Source organism: Perissodus microlepis, chromosome 23, assembly GCF_051167445.1.
Source record: "Perissodus microlepis isolate ML-2025 ecotype Zambia chromosome 23, ASM5116744v1, whole genome shotgun sequence".
Classification (NCBI taxonomy): Eukaryota; Metazoa; Chordata; class Actinopteri; order Cichliformes; family Cichlidae; genus Perissodus; species Perissodus microlepis.
In genome coordinates, this window is record NC_140482.1 from 35,207,175 (window position 1) to 35,225,618 (window position 18,444).

Genomic DNA, 18,444 nt, shown 5'->3' on the forward strand with positions numbered 1-18,444 from the left:
TGTCACTGTAACCACATAAGGTCAAATGAGTCTAAAACCATACACTTATTGTGTTGTTTTTCCATCTGATTGGTGCCTTTTTGTTCAAATGTTTCACTGCAATGGAAGATGTTTTAAAAAGAAGCAGCTGTAGAGTATAACTATCAAGGTCACTGGATGTTTACTCGAGATTCACAGATTATACAGGTAACACAAAAACAACAACAACCCACAGAAGAACAAAGAAATATGGGTGAATTTATTGAAAAAAATTGTTTTAAATTCCAGGATTTAGATAAAAATTGTGTTGCAGCAATTGGACACTGTCAATTTAAACCAGTGTCCAACGTACTTGTCAGCAGAGGTGCAATCTGCTCATGTACTGTGCTTTGGTTCAATTTCAAGGTACTTTTATCTTACTTGAATATATTCACTTTTTAAAATTCATCGTGCTAAATTCCCCAGAGAAAATAAAAAAATATAACACAGGTTTTGAATATCTAAACCAGCTGGCTGTTGGTTTATTCTAACATGGTTTTATTATATCCACTGATACAATACAATATCTATAATTTTTATAGTATTGCTTTTGCGCATTTGATGCCTAATATTTCTCATTATTTTCTCTGCATTATTGTAGGTCTCTGTCTTACAATATAAATTGCCTTGAGGTGACTGCTGTTGTGGTTTAGCTTTATATAAATAAAACTGGTGTAATTTCTATTACCACTGTTTAATATTAAATAAACACATACCAGCAGTGATTCACCCATTAAGCTCATCCCATTTATGGATTTATTCAAACAAAGTAATGAGTCTTAATTATGTATTGCCTACTGGCCCCAAAGGCAAACAGCACGTCTGTGCTTCATTATGTCTGGATTAATTTGTAGCAGTATAAGTTAATATCATTTTAAACATAAAAGACTGATAATTTAGATGAATGACTGAAAATGTATCAGTGAACAATGATCTCACTAACTGGATATGTTTTTAGCTGGTAGATATTCACCATTGTGGGTACAGACCCAAAACATTTCAACAAAGAGGTTCGTGATTTGAAATTAGCACCCCCCGCGTCGCCTTACTACCCTGCCTCTCACAGTTAGGATCAAAATCTGTGAACTAATGCTGTTTTTTCTTCTTCTTCCAAGCCATTTAAGTCTGCAGGGAAATGCACAACAAGCGTTTCTCAATGCTCCTTAAAAGCTAAACTTGTTAATCCCGAGTCTCTCAGTGTCTTAATAGCGTCTCGTTCAGGAATCAGTAAGTTAATAGTGCCTTCACAAATCTGATTTGGACTGTAAACAAAACCTTTATTGAAAGCAGACATGCTGACTCGTGGAAAAAAAAAAGCACAAGACTGATAAACAGTTTAGTATTTTACTATGTAATTAAAAAAAAGAAATCTTTAATAAGCAGAGATGTTACTGACAGCTAAATAAGATTTAATAGACATAATAAAATAGAAACGAATTTAAAGGTAAAAAGCTTCTGTTCTCTTCTTTCAGTTTCTGTTTCCTCTGCTCTCTACTTTAACCTCTCTATCTGGCCATCATTTGTGTTTCCGGGGAAAGCTTAGCAGCTAAACCAACAGGGCCTCCTGTGAGGGCGAGGGACAAAGAGAGGGAGAGACACAGAGGAACTTACCTCATACTTCATGACAAACACACAATCACTCCTCCTGCATCTACACACATTTATCTTTTAGCATCTCAGTGTGCCTTACACACAGGTGTGACCTAAAGTTGATTCAAATGATTCACTGTTTGTTTGCTCTTTTATTTTAGAGGCAAAGGTAAGTTTTGAGGTCGTGTGATTAAGATAACGTAGTAGAGGTCGACCAGTATGTTGACTGGCTGGTGTTGTTTTATCACATTAAACACACAGTGACACAAAGTAGTAGTAGTAGTAGCAAAAAGATTCTTGTAATAATTAGAAAATTATGTCATCATATATCAAAGAAGCTCTGACTCCTTGAAGCAGAGTAGCATCATATTTGAGCATATTGTATGCAAAGTCCAGCTGTAACTTGGTAACAAGTAGTTGGAACAAAAACAATGACTTTTCTTTTCATTACCATAATTTTTCCATATCATGTCTGGCATACTTTAATTAGAGTACGATGATATATTGAGCCAAAGACAGAAGCTTTTTAATGCAAAACTGAAACCTCCGCTTTCTGAAACCTCAAAAAGCTGACAAGCCAAAGCCCAGTAATAACAGAAGGTAAGAAAAAAAAAATCCAAACTAACAGAAAAAGTTAGGCACTGGGGACAAAGGCAAGAAACATGGGATTGCACATGAGGGGAAACAGATGATGAGAGAGGTAAATAAAAACTAAATATAGATGGCAGGCTGATTCGTTTACGAGACACAGCAAAGAGAAAGAGAGGAAAGGAATAAAGACAGAAAGCAAAAAACACAACAATTCACAAAAGAAAACAAAGTACAACATGATGACACGATGTAGGGAAATAACTATAAAGACACACTCTTTGCTAAGCTAATTCGTAGTCTGGATTTGATTTGCGGAGGAAATGTTTAGCTTAGCTTTCCAGGCTAACTGTGATGACATCGTATCCTGTTTCCTGTCTTCATGTTAAGCTTACTGACTGCACGCTATGACTTAATGTCATCCATGCAGATAAAAATATATTAGTCTTACAATATATTTAGAAAGAAAATACATCATGCACTATTACACTAACATTTCTTCACAACAGATAAAACTGAAAACACTCCCTTGCAGGATGCTTTTAGATGTAAATTGATGATCTGGCAGAAAAGACTCCAAAAACTTGAGCAGGCTATTGGCCCTGACCCCCTGAATGTGACACTGACCCCCCTATCAGCTCTTAACCTGGTTTCATAGCCTTCAGAATTACTACTTAGAGGCTCTGAAGGCCAACAGAGGACATGACTTGGACTATTTGGACTGTACTCCCCCCCTTACTTCCTTCACCACAGGAGCTACTGAGAAACTCAGGATGAGGCCAACTACAAACAGCAGGATGAAACAACTTGTTGACAAAAAGCAGGAGACATGAGTAAGAGAATACAGACAGATAAGACCGAGGGAATGAGAGAGTGACTGATTTGAGGATAGACCTGGACTGTTAGGACAGATGGTGTTAGCTGGAGCACTGTAGGGTCCCAGTAACTCGGTCTTATCCCACAGATACATGTCCTAATCCTGACTAACTCTGCTACAAGCAACAGGCTTACCCGTCTCACCTCACAGGGGCTCCCTCCCTCGTCCTTTGTCTCCTTCACTCTTCATGCACACGCGCAAACACACAGAAACAACACAGTACTCAAAAAAGATACGTGACCGGTTAAATGATGCCTGTAGGATAATCACATCGTGCCAAAGGCAAAAATGTTATATTATGCTTTATATTTCGTCCTGGTTTTACAACATCTACATGCACTAATTTTGACTTCTGTGACTGAAATTTTATTTGTAGTGGCTTCAAAAAGCAGTTTCTATATTAAAATGATTGATGGCAAGTATTTTGGCTTTAACTTGAAAGCGACATTACAATTAATATACTACTAGGATGTATTCCAGTTCTCCTAATTTATAGCACAGGTATTGAGTTATTTATAACAGTAATCATCATAGACTGTATATAAAGGATGGCTCAGTGTTACGGCCCTAGCAGGGCCTCCTCCTGAAGGTGCCTGTGTGGGTGTGTCCTTCAATCTCTTCTGCCTTAGCTGCCACCTTTTTTCTTTTGTGCTGCTGACTCTCGTCAGTAATTAAAGGGATTTAAGCCCAGGGACAGGTGAGCTCTGGCCCAGAGTGCCATGTGAATGGTTACAGCTAGTGAGCTGCTCTCTTGCTGTTTGCAGCTAGTGAGCTGCTCTCTCTTTCTGACTTACGTTTTACTTTATTGACCAACACTTGAGTTTTGTTTGTTTCCTTAAATGGTGATAGCGGCTTGTCCATCTCTTTTAGTTGAATATTAACAGAAACTTTAATAAAACTCTTTAATTTAACCCTTTTGCCTCCTTGACTCCTTTTTCTGACCCGGACACTTTTTGTTACTTCCCCCTCACCGCCTACACCACTCAGGGGAACGTAACACTCAGATTAATAGTCTATATGTAATGATTTTGACCATGTTTTTGCTTTGAAATCATATGTGACATCAAGAGGGAGATTTTTTTAGGAATCAAGGGCTCTGCATTCTCTGGTAAATCACAAGGTTTGACCATGGTTTACAAAATTAACATCACATGGGACTCAGTAGGATGCATAACTAGCAATTAAGCCAATAAATTCATCACGAATGTGTTACGGGCCCCAGGAATGGTGCCACAATAACAAAGAAGAAATCCCTGCAAATACAGGTAAAGTTCAGGAGCAATGAAGACAGTGCACTCGGTTTGCCTCTCAGATTGCATCTGAATAGTGGGCGGAAGTCCATCCCCCTTAAGCAACTGGGTTGCACCTGCCTTGAAATAATACTTCCACCTGAGGTGTTGCTCCATTTTTTTGTACCTTCTGTACAGTTCATGTGACAAAATAATATACTGGTTAAATTGGTCATGTTACCAAAGTCATTTTGAATATTAAAAGCCACAGAAAATAACTGATAAACAAATTAAATAAATTAAATTAAATGATTAACACAAAAGTGGCCATGCATTTTGGATGTGCCACAAATGCATTTAGTGAGGTCATAGATCCCAGGAGAAGTAGGACAATTTTACCTTAGACTTGAATAGAATTGGATATTCTTTTGCAACCTGTGTAGCCGCCCACTGTTGCCTATTCCAAATAATACAGTTTTTGAAATATAGTCTTTTATAAAAGGTCTGTGATTATTATATGCCTTTTGTGAAAATGGCATATATGCAGCATTTATCCCTTTTGAACATACTGCATCCACAGATCAGCCACAATATTAAAACCACTGACAAGTGAAGTGAATGGCATTGGTCATTTTGTTATGATGCAACGTTCTGCTGATGTGGCTTCTGGTGCACCCGGATGTGTAAGCCTCTAGAAAGCCTAACCCTGCTGCCAAATTCCTGGTGCAAAGCACAGGACAGCTCCAGACGTCCTGTTTGCATCTCCCAACTGATCAGAGCACGATCATCATAATATTCTGCAGATTTGTTTCATTGTTTTGGCTGCTTACAGTTTACCTTATGATGAGCAAGCAGAAAACCCATGCAGCATGTTGTGATGCATTCATAATGACCGAGTACATCACATTGGCTCATTATCTTTGGAAACAGCCATTTGCATAAATATTCTATATACATTCTTCCTCTGGGGACTTTGCTTATCATTTAACTTCCTTCTCCTGGGTCCTCTAAGCTGAGTGTTTTTCTAACAGGCTTCTAATCCATCACTTCAGCTGCTAAGCTTTAAATTGCCCATTTAAATTTGACTTTGAACTTGTGCACCTATAAGCTTACACATTTCATATCCTGTAAGCTATTTACAGTCTTTTATTGATTTCCTCTCCAGACCGTCTTACTCATCTGAATGGAATTATGAGGCTAGTCACGGGATTAGATCTGATTCTCCCTCTGAAACTAGTGTCAGATTAACAGATACCTGTGCCTACATAAACCATCTGTAATGTACACATAAGCTGTCAGAAGCACTGCTATTACCTCACCTACCCTAGACTCAACCATCTATTCCCACCTCAGATCAATGGATACACTTATCGTCTCTATTTGTACACTTCTACTGATATTTTGATATTTAAGAGTTTAATCCTTTGGAGACATTTGCCACAAAACAAGCTACAATCTTAAAAGGAAAATAACACATATTATGATGTTCTTACTATTATTCATACACATAATGCTTGAATACTGATCACTTTAACTGGCATCATAATTATGCACTTACAGAATATAAAATCCATTAATAAATGAACTCTTCATTTGATCCATAAATGCCATAATTTTCTTTTTTCTTTTTTTAAAATAATCAATTAATGACAGACTCTAAATCTGACAGTTTAACATGTCTATGAGCACAACATTACGTCAACACTAAACACGCAAACAAAATGTATTAGACGGCTTTAATCTTTAAAATAAAAACAACAAAGATGAAGAGAGATAGAAATTGGGGGTGGCAACAGACAGAGAGACAGAGGCGGTGGTTTTGGAGGATGAGCATGAGGAAGAGAGGGATGAAGGGATTAAGGTGGTCGATACTTTGGCTCCTCTCCCAGACTGAGAGATGACACTAAATCTCTTAATTCATTCCCCCTCTATGCCCCTCCCTCCATCCTCACTCGTGTGGCTGTTCTGATTCTTATCCTCTTGCAGGATTAGGATATTTTTACTGTCATTCTTAATGTCACAAACACATCAGGCACTTTAATGCTAATACTATTCCCTGAGTTAATAGTGCACCTCACTTATCAATAATTCAGATGCAGTAAAATTTTCAGTAAGATCGTCAAACTTTTTGAAAGTATCTACATTAGTGCAAGAATAAAAATAAAACATTTATTTTAGCTGTTAGGACATTTACAACTGTGTTTGGTTTAAACAGATTCTGCAGACGGATGTTGTGGTATTTATGAGTTAATCTGGTTATTTTGGTGGGTTTGCACTGCCTTGTTTTTCTTTAGAAATAGCTTTGCCTCTTTGTGTTTATGTTCATACTGCACTGTATTGTACAGCATACCTCCTTTATGCTTTGATTATTTAAAAACTGTAATAAAGGTTTGTTCTTTTTATAACAGTATGTGTTTCAAGCAGTTTTATTAATTCTAATATTTGATTAAATGTGTGGATTTAATTTTACTCATGACAAAATGTGATTTTTGTTAACAATTTCCAATTCATTTCAAATTAGTTGAAGCTGTTCCTCTTAAACACCTTAGTTTATCCTAGAATCCACCTGCAAGTGCCACCATGCTCCAACAGCCCAAAAATGACATGTTCAACATTTTAACCTATACTTTTCATTTTTTATACAAACTTTTCATGGACATATTGTACCTAACAGTATGTGTGTATGTGCATAGATACACATCTATGAATGTACCTCAACACCTCATCTATGCTTTTAGATAGACACACTCGCATACCCAGTATCAAGTAAATATACATACACCTCCATTTTCATTGGTTACTAATTTTTTGGTTTGGGTAGTTTAAAAATGATTTGTATATTTCCTCTAGTAATAATTGCATTTGTCCATAATTAGGATTCAGAGAAAAGTTAGCTTCACCATGTTGTAGATTTCCTTCACAGGTATGTTCAACTGACATATTGAATTAGAAAATCACATGGCAGCAACTCAGTGCATTTAGGTGTGGTTCAGGTGTCCTGCTGAAGTTCAAACTGGGCATCAGTGTGGAAGAAAGGTGGTTTAAGTGACTTTGAATGTGGTATGGTTATTAGTGCTAGATGGGTTGGACTGAGTATTTCAGAAACTGCTGATTTACTGAGATGTCACACACTTACTGTCTCTGAGGTTTACAAAATATCCAGTGTGCTGTGGTTCTTTGGCCAGCTGATAGGAAGGTAACAGTAATTCAAATAACCACTTGTTACAAGCAATGTATGCAGAAAAGCATACCATAGAAGCTTAAACATTAGCGAGAAAAGCGTTACACGGTCTAAAAAGCCTCCATCTCTGGTGTGATATTTGGATGGTAGATCAGTGATGTAATAGTGTGAGGGATATTTTCCTAGCACACTTTGGGCTCCTTACCAACAGATGAGCATCCTTTAAATGGCACAGCTTACCAGGGTATTTTTGCGGATCTAGTCTATACCTCTATGGCCACCGTGTACACATCTTCTGATCATTCAAATCATTTCAAAGTCGTTTTTTGAACATAATGATTCCACTGTACTAAGATGACCTCCGCTGTTACCAGCGCTCACATATCTCCTTTAGGATGTGGTGAAATGGAAAATTTGCATCATGGGTGTGCAGCAGACAAATTAGCAGTAATATTATGAAGCTATCCTTGCACAAATCTCAGAGGAACATTTCCAGCCCTTGTTGAATTTATAGTAGAAATAATTAATTGAGCTCTGAAAGCAAAAGGGCTCCAAGCCAATACTTGCAGACCTAGTTCAAGTATCCAGTGACTGTTTAAAACAACTGTCAGTTAGTGCAAATGATGTCTGTCTTAAAATGTATGTCTTCAAGGTTTCAGCATCAACTTTTCTTCTTACGTGTTTTTATTTTTTTTTGCAATACCGTCTCAGCATGCTTGTTAGGTATGGGCGGTCCATGAGGCACGTGTCACTGACAGCTACAAATGTGAATTTGACTTTTGAACCATGGCTTAAAATGATCCCAGTTCTCAAACAGAATAGACTGCCTGTCCTGAAGACATTTAAAAATAGATGTAACCACACATCAGTGAGCAACTGGTTATGCAGGCAGTTATAGACTGTTTAATGAACAGGTCAAAGCTCACCCTTTTAAATTTCTACCAATTTGGCAACAGTGCGCTTTAATTCCAGAGTTTTGATTGCATTCATGTTCCAATCAGGATGCATTTTAATCACATGCTGACTTTTACTGCATTGCCGCATTTTGCAAAAATATTAACATTCCCATCTCTTAGTATGCTTACAACTCTTTTAAACTCTTACTCACTGTTCTTTGCACATTTTTATGACTTCAAGTGAGATAACCCACTCTTAGAAAGAAGCTGCCAAGTTCTTCCTGGTTACTGTATTTATATGACAGAATTACATAATTAGCAGTGAGCAGTAGTTCTGTAGGTTGTCTTCATTAGTTGCTACAAACCATGGACTGATGTTGTTTGAGCCACACCATCTGACAAACAGGCTGCTGGGCCGAAAGATGACTCCAAAGGCAGTAGCCTCTGTCACCCATTAGGGAGGCAGTTCCCATGACAACCCAGCTGAACAGCTCACTTATGACCTTTGCAGACGTGGTTGTAATTACATTAAATTACACTGCATCTTTTCCTTGTCTGCTTTCATGAGTCATTATCCATGCAACTACAGCACACACAGGACAAAGGATTTTGGCATTAGTTGTAAAAGGCAATGTGCTCAATTTAGTTGTATTCTGCACTTACAATAAGTCACAGATGCTATAGTCAGGCTGGATCCCTCCTCATTTCAGAAGGAAGAGCAGAGGATTTTAATTTTATACTGGAGGGGTGTTGGGAGCTTTGTATGAACACATTCATACGCATTTCTTTGGATTGTCTGCATCCTTTTATTTTCACTTATCTTTCTCTTCTGCCCACACATGTTCTCTCTCTGGCTCTTCTCTTCCCTCGGCCTTTATGTGATCGTCATGTTGCTTGGTAACAAGCAGAAGAATGATGAGGAGAAGAGTAGGATGTGTTCACATCATCTGTAAGAAACATGGTGAGCTACAGTCACCATAACTGCAGCCATGAAACTTACCCTAAAGTGTGAGACTGGAAAACTTATGACAATTACTTTTTGGTTTGCTGTGTTGCAAGCCCAACATTGTGTCTTATTTTCATCTGTATTTGAGTTTAATATCTAGCCATTCTAGTTTGTTTTGGTTTAAATAAACTTCTCTCCAAGCAAAATCTACTTCTTCAAGCCAAGACACTACATGTTCTTTTTTTCTTGGTTTCTTTGCTTTCTAACATGTCTGTGTTCGGTGGAACATGTGGAAAATAATGCTAAAATGTTAATTTAGGCGTTTATTTTACACTTTGTTTATCAGATATCTTTATCAGTTGGTGTAAACAACATGACACCATGGAGGCATCCTGCCTCAGCACCAACTGAGCATCATTTAAACACTACAGCATACCTGCTTACCATGTCCATACCTTTATGACCAAAATCTTTAGATGACTCATTCTGATTTGTTACAAAGCTGAATCTAATTTTTAAAACATCATATTCCTAAAACAAAAAAGTTTCTCTCTGTTGAATCTGGTTTTATCCAGTGTTTAAGTAATTATCCAAATGACTGCCTAATTATATAGATAATGATGCTCATTTATTGCACACTGAAACTGTTCAGAAAGCTTGCAGTACTAATAATAGCTCTCTTAATCCAATTAATCAACTGGGAAAATGTCACTGTGATTCCAATACAACATACAACGTCATGCAGTAAATGTCTTTTACAGGACATTTTCGTAAAATAAGATACTGTAATATTCAAAGCCAGAAATCTCTGCCTTATCATAAATGAAAATAAATAATGTGTATTTTCTCATCATTTGCATGTGTTAACGTTAAAGAAAATGTGTGATATGTTGAATATTATATTAAGTTTTTTAATTAATTAATTTCTTCTTTATTTTTTTTTATTTTTACCTTCCTTTAGGAACTCAAAGCTGCACTTACTGAGGCAGGTCTCTCTACAGTTAATCTATAACATTAATTTTGAAGTATTTCATGATAAAATGGATTCCACATCAGTTTTGAGGTGAAGTGGGTCTAAAAGCTCAAACCAGCATCTGCGTTATATTTCACTCCACCGTCATGAAGTCATTGCTACAGCTGCTGCCAACACACTCCATCCAAACTCACCATAAATCAGAGTTTGAGATGTTAAATCTGAAGAGAGCTGGTTGTTTCTCAGGCAGAGTAGCTGAGCCCAGAGTAGATTCGGGGAAAATGAAATATTTACCCTTAAAGTGTTTGTGATTAATTAACAAGGGACTCATCAACGCAAACTTGTAAAACCAGTATTTCCCGGCCACCTGAGGGAGTTTTAGGATCTACTGCAGAAATGCATTCATAAACTCTGCAAAATATACACGTGTTACATTTAATGAACTCAGCAATTAGTTTAAGTCAACTGAAAAAAAACCCCAAACACTTTCGAATTCCCCCAAAGGCTGTTTGCTCATTATAAATCACTGACTCGGTGGGAAAAAAATAAACCTGTTTATCTCCATTTCAGCAAACTGCAGAAATATTTCCTCACTGCGTGGCAGTATTGTAACTCGCATCTGAGTCATTACAGCATCTTTAGAAAAAAAAAAAAAGGTCACAGCACGGTTGCTAATGACAACCTCCAAGACTGCTTCTCTTCTCGGATTGTGTGTTCGTGTGTGTTCGTGTGTGCCCAGTGGTTGACTCATTTGTGAGGATCAGTCGCCCCCTGCTGTTTCACATTCTTTGACGTGCGAATATGTGAGGTTGTCATGCCAACCAGAGGGGGGCATTTCTGAAGTCAGGAAGTAAATTTAGCATCCACCTGTGATCATGAAAATCAGACGGTTAGAGTTTGATACTGCAGAACCATAGCTTTGGCCTTGGGTATTAGTTCTACAGATCTACACATGAGCTAACGGAGATAACATGCCAATAAATAAACAAACAAACAAACAAATAAATAACATTTTTTGTAGTTTTACAATAGTCTTTAATGTTGAGACCATTGACTGTACATAATAGATGGTTGTGGCTGCCTAGGAGTTTGTCAACTCATATTTTGAAGTTTGGGATATTGCATTTTGGATGGTTTTATTGAGTCAAAAATAAAAGATGCCCAGACAAGAAGTCATATAGAAGAGTTACAAGTTGAGAAATCCTTAGTAGCAAGATGCGTTACAGGCTATATTTGCACAAAATATTTATTTAATTTAATTTAAATGGTCACTAGGACATAAAAAAACTGAATGCACAGAAGTCAAATTGCTCAAAAACTGCCAAAATTTGCCCCCAAAATAAAGTTTCTGATAGATTTTTCCCCTCAAAGTTATTCACCATGTTAGCTGTTTTTTTTCCCTATATTTAAATTCAGGTTATTTGATGTCTCATCTTTATGTGATATCACACACACATACACACTTGTGTATGTGTGTCTTTAGTACTTTGTAACATTTAAATGAAATACTAGAATTTCACTCACTAAAACTGGTGTGCAGATTGGTTGGTAATTGAAGTCATCACAGAGAAGCTCACATCATTTGTTGGATCATTCTACTGGCTGCATGACACTGATAATGCATAAGGCTCTATCTCCATGAAAACGACTCTATTCATTTCTCTTTGCAGTTGATAGCTGGTCACTATGACAGAGATGCTCCAGCTGTTTCCTACAGCATCCTCTGTCAGTCAGTGGTATTCTGTTTTCACCTCAGCTGCTTATCTCAAAGTTGAAATGAGTTTAAGTCTGTCATGGCCAGTTTGCCTGTCATCACTGTAAGTCACTGAATTGCCATTCACGGTCTCTGCTAATTGGTTTCTGTGTGCATGGTTTAAGCCTTGACACAATTTCATCAGAGGAGCTGCCCTCCTACCATGGCTTCATTTCTTTTCATATTTTTTTTTGACATTTTGGTCACATGGGGGCAGCAAAAACAAATCCAAAATGACATTATTGTCTTAAAGTTGACTTTTGGAAAAAGCTGCCTAACTACACATCCAGCAGACACAAACATATATATATGATGAAATCCTGAGTTATCTGTGTAGGTTCATGTTATGGTAGACTAAAACACTTGAATTAAAGGCAAATGAACTTCTCTTTTTAGGTTCTTCAAGATGTTTCACCTCTAATCTTCCAAAAGCTCTTTTGAACCATGCGTCTGTGATGTGGGTGTTTGGTCTCTCCCATGTATAGGTTTGAGAACAAACAAAAAACTCAAGCACTCCACCGACACAAGGTGCAACACAGGAGATCCAGCTCACCAGGACAACACTTAAAGGAGTTTTTAAAAAAAATATATATCCACAGTTTGGACAAAGAAGACAGCTGCTTTATGAGAGGAGAAGGGTTCATTTATATCCATCGTTAGAGGTGGACTACGATACCAAGCATCAGCCATAAATCTTGAGATCCCTTTCCAGATGTTTCAAATCCCAGTCACACCTTGATCATGTGACCCTAATGACACATATAATGGCAGGATTAGTCAGCAACGTTCATGACCACCTCCAAGCTGATAACCTTATTAGGAGTTAAATAGAAAGAAGTTTGGTTGCCTTTTAAATCTAATATTCAAGACATTAATCTTAAACTGTTTTTCTTGTTTCCTGAAAGGATAGTCACACAACTTAAATTGTTTTAGACAAGCTTTCTGGGCCAGTTCATGATCAGCACTGTCCTGTTGTGTCTTTTTCTGTCTAGTTATGCTTTAACTGCATTGGTAGTTTGGTTGGTGAAAAATGAAGCTGTTGTCAATCAGATAGCATTGCACAGTGGATCAAATCTGATGGTACTTTTCTGTTTTCGTAATTCCATCAAATTTGACAAGATCCGCAACACCACTGGCTGCAATCCCAAACCATGACAGAGCCTCCACTGTGTTTTACAAATGGGTGTAGGCGCTCACTGTTATAGCTCTTTCTTGATCTCCTCGGTACAAATTGAGACAAACTTTACAAATTTAGATTGATCACTCCATAAGACATCATAGCACTGACTTTCAGTGCACTTCTTGTGTAGCTTAGCACACCACAGCCTTTCCCTATTTCACTTCCGCAAGACTGACTTCTTCCCCTGCACACCATCCTGAGATATATCAAGTTTTCAGGTAATAGCTCAGTGGTAATCTCCCCGTGGGTGCAAAAATATTCATTCATGACTGTTATTTTCACGAAATAAACACGTATGTTTCTGTGACAGGCTTCTAGTAACAAAGTACCCAAAGACACAATTTAAATTAAACTAAGTTCTTAGTTTTTTGTTATGTGTTGACACAAAACTGGTCCATCACTTGTGTTCAGGCCATTTTTTATGCTAAATTCTCTCTTTTTACTGTGAGAGAATTTAGGAAAGTTGGATAATGTTTGAATTATGCAATCCAAATTCAAATTCAAATTTTATTCATCACATGCACAATCATACACAGTACGACATGCAGTGAAAGAAATTAAAAATAAAACAAAATTAAAACTCAAGTCTAAAATGAAAGTTAAAAATCAAAATGAAAAAGGTGTGCAAACTGACAGTGAACTGTAAAAAAACAGTAATTGAGTTATATTATTGAAGTGCACTATTATTTATCATTATCAATCCAAATTAAAAAGTCAGTTTAAGTCTAATTAAGGCTGTTTGTTGTATAAAATGTCATAAAAACTCTATATGAACGAAAAATGTTAGAATTTTGTCAAATTTTTGTATGACAAAAACCAACAATGTGTTAATATTTTTTTAATCTTGTATGTATGAGTTATTGTTTTATAAAATCCTAACTTGTTTTTACAAGATAATAACTCGTCACATACACAGTATTATATCTGCCAATTTAATAGACTCAAAAGACGCCGAGTTAACACTCAGAAAAGTGAGCAAACCAGTAAGTATTTACATGTTAGGAACTAGGACCAGTGAATTTTTAATCTAAAAAGACATTATTTAAATCTATCTGTTATGAAGTATTACTTAACTTTACATAAAAACATCTGATCAACAGTTTTGTTGTAGGTTTGTGTGTGTAGGAATATAATGAAGTTTGTTTTTTTTTGTTCCCAGGTCCATCAGGAGGTCAAACCAGCCCATAGGAACTATACATATAACACAAACACAGCCTTTCACATACAAATTGGGATTTAATCCACTGTTTATATAAACTACAAACTATGAATATGATTTAATGGATTTGCACAGGCAATAAACACGTCCTACTTTTTGTTTTTCATTAGGCTTTTATTCATACAGTGACGGTGCTCAAACATAATATTTCTTTTTTTTTCTATAAAATATATTAACTTTCAGTTCCTGAAAGCAAAACTAGATATAAATCATCAAGTTTCATTTGATAAGAAGCAACTCATTTTCAAGTGTCAACCAAGGCAATCAACTGTATCAGCGGTCAAAAATGCATTGCAGATTTAAGAAACCACATTCTAATAAAGACATTTGTATTCTTCTGCCTAGCGAAGCCACGACGCTCAAGCACTCAGCCGGCTGTCCACCGACACACACACAACAATGATCTCATGGGTTTTTCTAAAGTAGCAAATACTTTTAAAATACTGTAGCCGCAAAAAGAGCTTCACGTGAGAGAAAAGCAAAGACAAGAAACTCAGGGTGAAGAGGGAGGAAAGTGACGAGAGGAAAGTGTTTGAACCGAAGCGAGTGAACAGTGTTTTATGATGTCCTGCTCTGATGTTAGGCCTTTTCCCTCCTCTTCGCTCTTTGACCTCGCTGGATGACAACTCTGGCTTGACAGCGGCAGGTGAAGTTCTCAGATATCACAACAGCTCGCTTTCCCCAGGTGCTGAGTTGAAGCTGTCTGTACGGTGGAACAGGATCATTAAATAGATGATCAGTACCGTTCAGCTGAGAGCTACAGATACATTACCTAATTTTCCACTGTATTATAATTGTGTTTAATGCTTTATAGACAGTAATTATACTTCCACATTATGGTAACACACACATAGTAACTGATTACAGCTGGTCGCCCACCCACACACACAAACACACATAAATAAAAACAGAGAAACATGTACCAGACAAGTCCAGGGACTTATTTCTGTTTTGGGGTAGTCTAGGTTTTTTCACGGGGGGTTTGCGATTTGGGGGCTTCTCAACGTTATTAGGGCTTTCCCTGTCAGTGCCTGAGTTCAGCGAGGACAGAAGACACAAATTAACAGTTAGATAGAGACGCTTCACGCAAACAGAGATCAACAAAACGTGTTTCATTCACAAAAGTGTGCGTATAACATTCTAAGGTGAATAGCTGCAGCTCATAATGCGATTATACCTGCATCACAGGACATTGCTTTTCTGTTCCTCTGTGGCTTCACCGGTGCTTGAGGCCTGAGTCCTTCGTCGCCTGAACAACATGTGATTGACACACAACAGGAGGTATCTTTAGATTTTGTTTTGGACGGACAAGGGACAGGATAACTCTGCCGTGATGTTATTGTACCTGCCATTTTCAAGTTTTTTAAATGAGACATTTAATATTGTTACATTTGTTTTAAAAGAACACTCGATCACGTGAACTAATACACAGAAAAGGGTATGCATATGAATGCAGAAAAGCAAACAGGCTGTGTGGTCACTTCTCATGTCAACACGATTCATTTTCTACTGTTAAAGCAGGGCCAGTAAAACAGTCAATTTGGCTAAGCAGGCAAGTATTAACTAAGTGGACTTAAGGTGGGGGACTGCTTTTGGCGTAATCAAATATGCCAAGGGAGTTTGTCGCAGAGGCTTTCGTCTTATTATTCTAAAGGCTAGACTCTGCTTCTGCTGCTACACTGGAGACTGAAATTACCAGCATCATTTCAGCCAGAGTTTTATAGTCGGGGGAACAATTCTCCAGGGGAAGGGATCAGAAATCACCCAAAGTCCCTGAATGTGGGACTTTCTGATCCTGCAAACACACTTCACCAAGAGGAAACCGTGCAATATGTCTGCACATAGGACTAGCTGCAAATGTGACCCTGTAGTGGCCACACAGTTGCTTTGATGCCTTGATAGAGGATTCTACAAAGGATATTTTATATAAAGAAAACAGACAAGATTACAGCATTTAATGTTAGGTTAGAGCCAACATCTGTGTTCTAATCAATTCAAATCTATCAAATTTTACATTCCTGTTAAAAAGTTCAATCAGTAACATTTTTGTCAATTAAAATATTCAGTTAAAGGACATCTGCACACAACCCAGTTATATCTCTTTTTCTTCTTCATTTCCTTTGTGGTCCTTGACAAACCTTTGCAGTCCTATGGCTCTGCTTATAAGGTGACAAATTATAGGAAAAGCTCGGGCCACTGGACCCAGAAGTCGAATACTTTGTTGGCATGATTTGAGCCCACTTGTCCCCTTAGAGCGAAGAATCGTTGATAATCAATGCAAAATTGTTCTGATTAATGAATTTTATCCTGCAATGAAACATTTTTGCCCTGATGGGAGTTTTCTCTTCCATGATGACAATGCATTCATCTACAGAGCACAAGGGCTCTCTGATGGTTTGTTGATTATGATATCAATCATGGACCACCATTAAGCAACAACCCTCACAAAATGAAGTAAAATCTTTGGAAGATTTTGTTTCATGCCTTCTGCAGACTTCTGAAGACTTCACGATCAATAGATAGAATTCTACCCTGAAACACATCACTCACTGACTGGATTGTGGCTTAAAGCAGGTCTCTGGGGTGGCATGTCTAAATACCGTTAATTTGCTAAATCAGCAGGCTAGAGGTTGTTGCTTCAGAAAAGTAGAAATAAATTGTTTGAGTACATTACAAAAGCATGTCTGCTAATTGTTTTCAGCCCAGGTACCTTGGCTTGCAGCTCTGTCTGGCAACCCATGTATTGGCTTATCAACAGGAGGTGGGACGGGAGGAGGAGGTAAGTTCCTTTCATTGGCTGATTCTTTTGGAAAAGTCACAAACGAGGAGGTCTTTGGCTAGGCATGAGTACAGCACATGTGAACAAACACAGAGACAACATCATCAATGAACACATTTGGTTTAAATATACACTAAAAACAACTGAGCAAACAGAACAAACCGACTTGTGTGTGGCTTTAAATTTCATACCTTTTCAGGAATCGGGGGAGGGTGACCTTCAGAATCTCGTCTCTTTTCCTTCTCTTTCTTCTCCATATTTCCAGGCTCCTTCTCTATATCTTCCTCCTCCTCTGTAGCTATAGATAAAAGAGAAGTGAGTGGCATGTAGACTTGCGGCAAAGACTGCAGCAAAAACTCTTTGCAAGCTAAAACAAGCTTTTTGACCTGCAGCAAATGAACACGGTTGACCTGTGTATTACCTGGCAGAGCGTCTGAGCTCTCGAGTCGATGCCTCTGCCTCAGCTTGGACAGATTGGGTTTGCTGCTTTGTGGCGGGGGGTCAGGTTTTGATGTCGCTCGACTGACAGAAAAGCCACCTCCTCCTCCACCTCCGCTCATCTTCCAGCCTTCTGAGAAAACTCCACCTGCATCAGGACACGCATGTCTGTCTCCCTGCGTGTCCTGCGGATGCCACTCTATGGCTGAAGCCTCTATGCTTTTCAGAGGATCTGTTTCATGTTTTGGAGACGGCGTCCTGTCCGATGGGTATGGAGGGAGTGGCCTTTGAGCTAGTTGAAGTGCTTGGACCTGTCTGTCTGTCTTTCTTCCCTGATGTCTGCTCTCATTCCACTGATTGTCCACTTGCATGTCTGCCGGCTTGTTCTCTGACCATGACCTTTCTATCTGTCTGCCGCCCATCCACTGTCTTTCAATTTTTCTGTCAATCTGCCTCTGAGTGTGTCTGTCTACAGTCCACTGTCTGTCCATGTGCCTGTCTGGATGCCTGCTCTCAGTCCAGTACCTGTCTGTTTGTCTGTCGGTCGTTCTCGCATCTCTGTCTTGCAGCCTGTCGTCAAACCACTGTCTGTCTACATCGCCATGCCTTGCTTCTATCATCCACTGCTTGTCTGCTTGCAGCACCTCTGCCGTCCTCTGTTTGTCGTCCGCCCAGTACTTGTCTGTATCCTCCAGCTGTTCAAACACAGCATCCACTTCAGATTTCTGTCAAAACAAAACAAGAAGAGGTTACGGACGCGTTACAAACTTTCAGTTA

The 18,444-nt window shown here is 38.1% G+C and overlaps 1 protein-coding gene across 2 annotated transcripts in view; it reads right to left on the reverse strand.

The window, feature by feature from the left end:
* Positions 1-14,447: 14,447 nt before the first annotated feature.
* The window catches only part of LOC146361946 (capping protein, Arp2/3 and myosin-I linker protein 3-like), a 33,693-nt gene continuing 29,696 nt past the window's right edge, over positions 14,448-18,444 (reverse strand). Inside the window, exons 35-40 of one of the 2 annotated variants that reach the window (XM_084921196.1) lie at positions 17,651-18,392; positions 17,421-17,527; positions 17,161-17,287; positions 15,628-15,699; positions 15,374-15,481; positions 14,448-15,153 (exon numbers count right to left, since the gene is read on the reverse strand). In XM_084921196.1, the coding sequence (XP_084777322.1) occupies positions 15,113-15,153; positions 15,374-15,481; positions 15,628-15,699; positions 17,161-17,287; positions 17,421-17,527; positions 17,651-18,392 (1,197 nt within the window). In that variant the 3' untranslated portion in view covers positions 14,448-15,112. The remainder of the gene's footprint in view (positions 15,154-15,373; positions 15,482-15,627; positions 15,700-17,160; positions 17,288-17,420; positions 17,528-17,650; positions 18,393-18,444) is intronic. The other variant, XM_084921197.1, reaches the window with a different exon arrangement.